The 10,026-nt window shown below is 43.1% G+C and overlaps 1 protein-coding gene across 3 annotated transcripts in view; it reads right to left on the minus strand.

Moving 5' to 3' along the window:
• The window catches only part of LOC105216404 (calponin homology domain-containing protein DDB_G0272472), a 103,231-nt gene extending 93,545 nt beyond the window's left edge, over window positions 1-9,686 (minus strand). Inside the window, exons 1-6 of one of the 3 annotated variants that reach the window (XM_054228133.1) lie at window positions 8,990-9,685; window positions 6,494-8,932; window positions 4,933-6,424; window positions 4,604-4,861; window positions 4,411-4,534; window positions 681-820 (exon numbers count right to left, since the gene is read on the minus strand). In XM_054228133.1, coding sequence (XP_054084108.1) covers window positions 681-820; window positions 4,411-4,534; window positions 4,604-4,861; window positions 4,933-6,424; window positions 6,494-8,932; window positions 8,990-9,098 — 4,562 coding nt within the window. In that variant the 5' untranslated portion in view covers window positions 9,099-9,685. Of the gene's footprint in view, window positions 1-680; window positions 821-4,410; window positions 4,535-4,603; window positions 4,862-4,932; window positions 6,425-6,493; window positions 8,933-8,986 lie in introns of all 3 variants that reach the window. The other 2 variants (XM_054228132.1, XM_054228134.1) reach the window with 2 other exon arrangements.
• Window positions 9,687-10,026: the final 340 nt, after the last annotated feature.

Consider the following 10,026-nt stretch of genomic DNA (forward strand, 5'->3'; position numbering starts at 1 on the left):
GCCGCACGCCGCTCACCATATAACGCGCGGTGCAAGTGGACGCGTTCAACGCTGCGAGCGCTAACAAGTATGCGCTGTGCTTTTATTTACACAGCCGCGCGCTAAAGCTTCAAGCAGCGGCAGCGCTGGCGAAAAACAACAGCAACAACAATAAATAAAGCAAAACGCTTATCCCAAACCAAACGAGGCACACACACGTTTATTTATGAGGAATAATACGCTGCGCGTCGCATGCGTTTGCAGGTGACGGGCGACAACGAACAACAACACAAACAACCACTAAGAGAGAGAGAGTGTTAATCGGAATGTAGAATGTAGAACACGCCCTTTTTCGAACTCGCTCACTGCACTACACTACACACTTGAATGCTTATGCACGCGCATGCGCACGGCACAGCGCGCTATAACTGTCTCTTTCACGCGCACTTTGACCGCTTTGCAGCAATTACGATTTTTCGATTTTCGAAATTCGAAAAGTGGCATTTCCCCTGCGCAGCCAAGCAGTTGTGCAGCGTTGCACCCTGTAAGCTGACGCTTCGAGTATCATGCGTGCACTTTAGCGCTCACATGTGCTCCACAACACACACGGATAGACGTCGAGTTGCTCGGTGTATTTACTCATAATTTCATGGACACACTGGCTTAAATAGAACGCGCACTATTTCGTCTGTTGGACTTACCTTATCAGATCCGGTAGGCGTTCCAACACTTTCGGGTGGGTGTGCTTCTTCGTGTAGGACGGCGACATGGCTACGGTACAGGCGAGCATTAGCTCCGTGGACAACTCAACAGGATGTTGCGGTGATTTTTCTTCGGGAAGCTGTAAAGAATCGAAGTAGAAAATTAAATGAGAAATAATAATAGAAGACTAACAAAATAGAAATGAAAATGTGAAAAAAATAATGCAGATTATCTTCTCTATCGCATTGACAGTAAAACGGATGCGCGAGCAGTGAATGCACAGAAGCACAGGAAAAAGGAAGTAGAAGCAACTACGAGTGGTTGGAGGCCAAAAAGTAGTAACCGTTAGCTGCATCGAGGCAAGGCGTTACAAGTGTTCATAACGGACAAATGAAAACAAAACAAAATAAAATAAATAAATAGAGAAAGGTGAAAATATGGAAGGAAGCCAATAAAATATTACGCTGCACATTAGGGTGACTGAATAATAACTGTTTTTCGCTGAATTATTTAAAAAGGCTTAAGTGCACATTTTTATTGCAGAAACGAACATTGGGTTTTTTTTCAAATTAAATATAAAAAACTATAAAATGACCAATCGGCTCATATGAGAATTATCCGGTCAGTTGAAATTTTCTCCACCATTGTACAACGCCACTAATGTGTCGAATGGAAATTACAACTGTCAATTGATCCACTAGAAAATCCTAAGGGAGTTAGATCACCTAATATAGGTAATAGATCGCCAGATTTATTCCTTGTAATGGTTCGGTCAACAAAAGTTCGTCTCAATCAACCTTTCAGCATTTAAACAATTAAACAACCAAAAAGCAGATGCCATTGGCTTTATCTTCCATAATAAACAACGGTGAAGAGGCCTCCGTCATGAAGATCAGTACACAGTATAGGTGAAAAGATCCTGATCCTGAAAAGAACACCCTATACTTTATACGTGCGATATTAGACGATCTTTGAGCCTCGGCTGAGAGAAATAGAGCTTTTTGTCAAGGATGACCTATTTTGTTGAAGAGTTTGTTTATCGTCGATAATTTTTTTTCTCATGAGTTTGATCTGGATTTGATAATGACCATCATATGATACTCCAATTTTAAGAATGATAAACTGTGTAGTTTCAAAACATTTTTTTACAGTACTACCTGTTGATGAGATTATATACAATGCTCGGCATAAAAAACCGGACAGGTAGTTGCACTCACAGTTTGAGTAAGTTCGCTTTTCCTAATTGTGTTGGCATGTAAAATTTTTCTTGTATAGATAGTATCGCAGAATCAAAGCTTCGGGTTACATAAAAAGATTTCGAGAGACAGGTGCGGAAGTAATGGTCTGGAAGAGTCCGAAAGACGACAGTTGTCCAAGATCATCCAATGTTCTTGCCTACTGGATCGCTTGAAGTCCTCGATAGATAATTAAAAGGGTTCCTAGTGATGCGCTATCAATGATAGTGGATGCATCAACGATTCTCCCGAGACTCAGAGAGGCAAGATTTAACGACCAATATCCTTCCAAAAAATCATCCAATGTTCTTGCCTACTGGATCGCTTGAAGTCCTCGATAGATAATTAAAAGGGTTCCTAGTGATGCGCTATCAATGATAGTGGATGCATCAACGATTCTCCCGAGACTCAGAGAGGCAAGATTTAACGACCAATATCCTTCCAAAAAATCGAATGAGGAAACTGCGAAAGCGAAAACCAACGAATGAGGAAACTGTGGTGTTTAAGGGCGAAAGCGCATGGAAATTGGTCGGTTGATCAGTGGCATACCGTAATTTTTTCGGACGAATACAAGTTTAAAATCTTTGGATCAGATGGTATCCGCCATATATGGAGAAAGTCAAGCGAACGGCGAATGCCTACAAACAATTGAAAGTAGAAACAATGGTGAGACGTAAACAAAAATCCAATTTGTACGCTCCATAGAAGAGCTGTATCGACACCAATACAACGTCTCTGCGCCATGTCATAGGCCCAAGTTTTTTGTTAATACCACTACATGTTACATGGAGGTCGGACTATTCCAAAAGCTTATTTTTTAAATACCAGCAAGGATTCGTCCTTAAGACAAAAGAAGGCGCAACAAAGTATCGATTGAATATTTCCCAATAGATAGAGTTCAATTATAAAATAAAAACAAATAATAATTTTTATGAATTTTGTGAATATTCGTAATTGTAATTTTTTAACCAAATTTGAAAAGAATCTCTCCTGTTAAATTTAACAATATTTTAGCTCATAATTGAAATTTGCCTATAGACCGGGTTTTTATGCCCAGTACTGTAGATCACAGTTTATTATAATCTCTCCTCAACAGTTACACAACAGATAAAAAGAAATCAGATCAGAAGAAAATTGAATCAAAGAAACCGTTGACCAAAAGAATCGGTTTTATAATAAATTATCGAAATTTTAATAAGAGCACAATGAGAGCAGCACAGATTATTCATTAAAAATTCTGGACCCAGCGATGTAGTCGGAGTTGAAAAAACGCTAAGGCCTGAAGCTTTGAGGAAAACGCGAAGGTTTCCTACGCACTGCAAAGTTGAAAAGGACAAAAATAAGCTTGGAAGAACGGCAACCAAAGTGTAATACATCGATTACAGGGATATCGGAGACCTCAAGGAAAGGTGAATTAACATTAATTCAACGTACAAAAGAGAACGAAAATTATTGAAAAAAAAATAAATTTAAAGAAACTGGATATTTTTTTATAAATTATTGTTCCCCCCACAAACGGGTCTACATAGATGGAACGTACCTGAATTTTTATCCGCCTTAGGACTCTTAACTCGTCAGCACTCCATACATTATTTGAGGAATGTTTTTTTCAATCACAACAAAAACACAGAAAACGACTCTGAAAGTTATGAGATATGAGCGAATATGGGGTAATAAGAGACCTAGCTAGGTCTGGTTGAAACCCACGACTCGAGTTTTATAAACCTTTAATAATTAAGAAGGAGGCCTAGCAAAGACATTTGAATAGTTAAGGTACGAAGAAAACATCAATTTAACATAGATCCATAATGCACGGTTTTCATGGCATGGCATGACATTTTCATGTCATGGGAAACTGGACATAAATTCAGGTTCATTAAGATTTCATTGTCGTGGGTGCCTTATTCAATTTCATTAATCTGTGAATTTAAGAGATCGATTGATTTGAACGGAGAACAAAGAAGTTGAGGGAATAGATGCGAAAGCGGTAGGTCTTTTTTCATTCATTCATTTCAAAGTTATCGAAACTTAGTTAAACTCAGAAACGATCGAAGGTGTGTCGTATCTCAGACCAACTGGAAAGAATGTATTGTATTTTATTTTATTTTAGATTTCTAGATTATGTAAGTTGATCTGGTATTTCAAGAGTAAACAAAAAGTTATTCGTACACAAGGGTCAAAATTAAAATAGGTTGGAATACTACGGAGAAGCCACGCTCCAAAAGTGGAACGTATTGGTTGGATAATTTTCCGTTTGCGTGGAACTATTTCAAAATTTGTATATGTATTTCAGGTTGGCCCGCCACATAAAATGACAACGCACCGTTCCAATGAAAGTCAGATCTAGGCAACCCGAACGAACCCCCCGTAAGACTGTCAACTTTCAAAATCACTTATGGCCGCCACAACAGCAACCACTGGACATTTTTATATTACAAAAATGATTTTCGAACAGAAAAAAATGTAAAAATGTAAATAAAAATCTCTAACTCACCTGCAAACTCTGGAATAGTACATCGAATAACGCGCTCAACGTATTACCAAGTATGGCGTGACGCGCAATTTGTGGACAAAGCGTACAGGCGTTACGGTATAATTGCACAGCGAGCACAACAGCGCTGTAAAATAAGAAATAATTTGTTTAATATAAAAGTTGAAAGGAAAATATGAAACTCGAAACAGCCTACCGCTTTGGAATATCATTATTCTCCTCCATACTTTTACTAATCACATTTGTGGTGATGACACCGAGTCCATCCATCAGAAGGAAGCACTGAAAATCGAACACTTGCGCCTTACTCATGAGGCGCAACAGTTGGCCGACAGCGCGCTCCAAACCCTGTGAGCCGCCACCTTTGCTCACGAGATTCAAATATTTCGGCACTTGACTCTCGCGCTTCATGTGCAATGGCACCGGTTGTTGTTCCTTCATGTACTCCTCGGCGCTGCAAGGGATTTGAGATGAATTACATTTTTTTCTTTTTCCTAAAACAAAATATTTGTTTAATCGCCTTACCTCTGCGCCATGCGTTGTTTGAGCTTTTTGATTTTCTTCTTGTAGCCGCGCGTGTGCTCGCGACTGCCCACATCCGACACGGTTGAGGAGAGATCGCCATCCTCTGTTATAACCTCACCATTCTCATTGCGCTGCACGCCATTCTCATCGACATTGCGCGTGGGCAGCGTCAATTCGAGCGCGCGCTGTCGTATATGCTCGATATTCTCCTCGTGCCGGCGCGCCGAGTCCTGCTGTTTCTGTAGTATCTTGCGCTGCAATTCCTCAGTGGTCTGCTGTTGTTGTGTTTGACGCGCCAGCAAGCGCTCTTCGCGATCGCGCGCCTTCTCACGCGCCAACGCCTGCCGCTGACGCTCCTTTTGCTCTTGCATCTTGCCAATGCGCTGCTCCTTCTCCAAGCGCGTCTCATTCATTTTCTCCAGCTTGCGTTGGCGCTCTTTCTCCAACTCTTGGCGCCGGCGCTCTACGGCAGCCTCGCGCGCCGCCTTCTCTTCCAAGCGCTTTTGGCGCTCCTGCTCCAAATCTTGCAAGCGGCCTTCGGCGTCCTTAGAGGACTCGAGCAGATCCAAGCGTTTGTTCTGCGCTTCGATATTTTTAATGAAATTGATCTCTTTCAACTTCTTCTCCTCATCGTGCGCCTTCTCCACTATCTGACGCAAATATTGTTCGCGATTCTCGGCGGCGCGCTGCATTTTATCCTCCATTTTAAGCCGCTTATCTTCGATCAGCTGGCGCTTGGCCGCTTTCACGTCTTCAACGCGCGCCAATAGTTGTTGTATTTTTATGGTTTTCTCTTTCTGCACTTGCTCGCGTTTTTGTTGCGCGCGCGTATGCTTCGCTTGGTATTTCTTCAGCGTTTCCTGCAGTGAGCGACGCCTTGAGGGGGAGGAGAGTTTCTGATGCAACTCCTGCGCGCGTCCTGGATGCCGCGCCACATATGCTTGCAGCGTGGCCAAAGCTTCCTCACGCTCAACGCGCGACATTTCTGAGAGCAGCGCGTGATAGCGCATTTCCAAACTGAGATTCGAATCCATGCCATCCTCACCAGCGGGTAGAAAAGCAATCGAGGAGGCATCATCGAGCAAACGATCTACTGTGTCATTACAATCATGTTCGTGATCCAATGCCACCTCCCCATCCGTCTCATCGGTTTCGGTGTCCACATCGATTTCAGTGTTCTCCAACTCACGTATCTGACGCTCCAACGATTCTTGCTCCTCGACGAGCATGCGCTGATCTTCATCACAATCCGTTTCGCTGGCGAAAGTCTCTTCGCTCTCATCACAACTGGAGAGTTTGCCAGCGCCGCATGTGTTGTCTATGCTGCCGACACCAAAATTGGCCGCTTTGGCGGTTTGTGCAATGCTCTCATAGAGATCGCCAATGGTTTTGGAGAAATCACGATTTGTTTGGATTTTTATGTCAATTTTATGCTGCTCAGCGGACTCGGCATTATCGGCAGTGGCTTCTTTGTTGGCTGGATCATCATTTGCTGCAAAGTGAAATGAGTTTATAAAAACAAAATCCACAAAATCCACAATATTTGTCGAACATCACTTACCATCCACAACGGTCTCTGTCGAGTTGGCCGCAGAGCTCTCCAACGAACCGGCTCTACCATTCTGCTTGCGTTGTGCATACTTCTCGCTACGCATGTATTCCTTATGCAGCGACGTCATTTTCAGCCCCGTCAAATCAGACTTCTGACGCTTGATGATGGCCTCGCGTGTTGGCACATTTGCTGCGCGTGCCGAACTGGCGCCATTCATAGCTCCAGCGCTCTGTTGTGAAACAGGAGCAGCCGCCGCATTCTTGCGTTGTGTTGGCAATGAATTGACCTTGGCCTTGGCATTCTTTATCTCCGGACGTGTCGCACATTTCAACGGTTTGTCTACACTTTTTTGTGCTTTCAGCGCCTTTGGCTGCTTGGCACTCGGCTGCGCTTTATTTGTGTTATTATTGTTTTCGAGCGTGGCACCCTTCTTCACAGCAACTTTTTTGCTGCGCTGATGCTCCTCATTTTCGGCCAACTGTTCATTGAAAAGCGCCAAAGTGGGAAGACTTGCATAACCGGTCGGCTGATTAAACCGATTGGCCCAATGCATGCTGGAGCGACGCCGATTCTTCACTGTCAACCAACCATCGTTGGCGTCCGATGGCAATTGCTTCGGCTCCGAACGACGTTCGTCTATATGTACAGCAGGCGCATGTGATAGACTGCTTCTGGAGGAGTTTATGAGTTCAGTGCTTGCTTTAAGCGTGGAGCTCGAGCTACCGATGTCTTCGCGTGAGGATTTGCGTGAAGACACCGCTGTTTGTGAGTACCTTTGTGGCTGTGTGGGTTGGCCTGAGCGTGGCTTCTGCTCCTTGGGTTGCATCTCAATCATGGTGCGTGAACGCGCCGACAACCGGGAGGCGACATGTGTGGGTGGACCATAGTGTTCGGTTTTACTGGATGGACGCGGTGTCATATAACGTGCGCTCGCACCGCCTGCTGATAAGCGTGAAGGCGGTACCTTTGTCACTGAAGCTGTGGTAGCCGAGCGCCGCAAGCTGGTGTTGGTTATAGTTTTCTGCGTTGGCACGGTTTTATTCGCAGCCGTTGCGTTGGCTAAAGGACGTGCTGTGATCGAAGGTTTTGTTGCATTCGCATTCGCTGGACGCATTGTAGCTGGACGATTCAAAACACTGGAATATTTTAGAGCACCATTTTGCGTCGACGCAGTGGTGGGCGCTTTCTTGGAATTGTCAGTTGAAGTCGCGAGATTTGGTTTAACGTCGGCTATTGGTTCCACTTTTCGCAGTTCAGTCGTGGGTGGTGTCGGCATTTTATTGGCATCTTTTGCCAAAATTTCATTTTCCATTTGATTTAATTTTTGCACCGTCATTTCCAGTGCGGTTGGTTCGCGATTCATGGCAAAATGAGGATCGTCGGCATCTGTACCACTCGAATCATTACCATTTAATACACCGTTATCTTGCTTGCTGGCGTTTGCATTAGTAATTTCTGAAGTTTGCTCCACATTTTTTTCACTTTCCTTTTTGATTTTATCTGCCAATTGTTGTTTTTGTTGTTCTTCAAGTTTCTCCTGTTCGGCCAATTGACGTTCCCGTTCACGTTGCGCTTCATCTTCTTGGCGCTGCCTTTCACACTCTTCCTCCTGCCGCAAACGTTCCTGTTCCGCCTGCTCTGCCATTTGCCGCTCTTCAGCTTCTCTTTGAAGCTTTATTCTTATATCCGCCAAAGTCAAATGATCATCTTCCAGATCTGTTTGCGCATACTGATGGCTTCTATTAAGCAAATTCATTGGCTCGGCTTCTACATGTTGCACCGGCTGCGCGTCTGCGCATTTCTTTTGTTCTGCCGTATCTGCTGTACGCTCATTACACGCTCTGCCTTTGCTTGTGGCAAATAACTCACGCACATTAACACGCATAGCGCCTTTTGGTAGTGGATCACAGGCACGTAAGCTTTTACGCGGAGACGCGTTATCACCACAACAGGGTGATGACTTTCCCGACGTACACGGACATGCAGATGGACTTGATTTACCCGACATTGTAGGACTGGTTAGACTTTTAGCGCGCACACGCGGTGCCGGATTGCTCTTACGCACTTCCCATGCAAGCGATTGTGGCCGTTGCTGCAATGGGCGTGATTCATAATCCCACGAAACTTTAAACCACTCACTCAACGCTTTAAAATCGCGCACATAATTCTCAAGCACTAAAATCGCCTCTTGGCACCAAGAAATATTCTCACAACACTCAACTGTCTGATAGATTTCATTGACGGCACGTTGTAAATTGCCAAACAACAGTGCCCAATAACGTGCTTGCAGCTCCGATTTTTTGTCACGTCCTGTGGAGGCGCTACGCACACGTGGTCCTGTGTTTTGCATTTTTGCGGTGCGTATTGGCGACAAAGCATTCTTTAGCGAGTTTGGTGACTTCGAGGGTGCAACGGGTGGCTTGCGTACATTTAGCGAAGGCGAAATTTCTAAAAAGGAAAACCATAAATCATACAAAGTTTAATATTACTTCAAATACTCACTACCAGTGAATCCCTGACAGCCATCCGCCGGTGGTTGCTCCTCGCAAAATTGATAGACCAGCAAGTTCTTGGCATCACGCCCCTCACGATTCAGCACCTCCTTTACTTCCATAACTCACAGCAAATATTCTTTGTTTAACTGCGGTGTTTGTGTGTGCAGCTGTGATTTCACTTGCCTCAAACGCTGCCGTTGTACCGCCCACACAACACACCTGTGTAATATTCACTCCGTTCTAATAAAATTGTTGCTAAGAATCAACTAATTTTTATGTTGGAACACTAATAGTAATTATAATTTTCTTAGAAAACACAATTGGTAGCAAATTAAACACGTTTAGGGAGCGTACACACCCTACGATGGCGAGATTCCTTACGGTTCTTAGTTTGTGTAGTTGCTGTTCTTTACCGTTTTTTTTTTCTTTCTTGCTTATTTCAAGCTTAAAATTTCAGCGCTTATTGCGCAATTATTTTACATACTATCACTAATTATACAGCATTTCTGCAAGCGCTACATTATTATATTTTAAAATGTTTGGAAAATTAGCACAATTTCCGTTTAATTAGTAACCAATTCGGAAAAACAAACACCATTCAAAAATTTGCACACAATTCTCAGATTCCACTTATATGCCGTTGTTCACGATGTTTTCATTCCTTTTCTTATTGTATATTTTGGCGTTTGACAGCTGCGTTTGCTGATGTGCGTGTGCATGTGTTATATACAAAGTAACAGCTGACTGCAGTGTTGCAGTGGCGTATTTTAGTATTTTATCGTAGATTTACGATATTTGAAATAAAACATTTAGTATCCAAGTAGAGAGTTTGGAATTACAGTATTTTTACATTACTTCAAACAAAAAATGACATATTGCTTGAAGTACAGTAATTTTTTGGAATTTGAGATTAGGAAGTGTCACATTTATATATAAATTTTTGTTTTCGAAGACTTTCTGTCCCACTCATTATATATTATTTACGTGCTCAATAGCACACAGCTAACATCTCTTGCTCTGCACGCATGCAACCCTGCGCAAATTTGA

Source organism: Zeugodacus cucurbitae, chromosome 3 (assembly GCF_028554725.1).
Source record: "Zeugodacus cucurbitae isolate PBARC_wt_2022May chromosome 3, idZeuCucr1.2, whole genome shotgun sequence".
NCBI lineage: Eukaryota > Metazoa > Arthropoda > Insecta > Diptera > Tephritidae > Zeugodacus > Zeugodacus cucurbitae.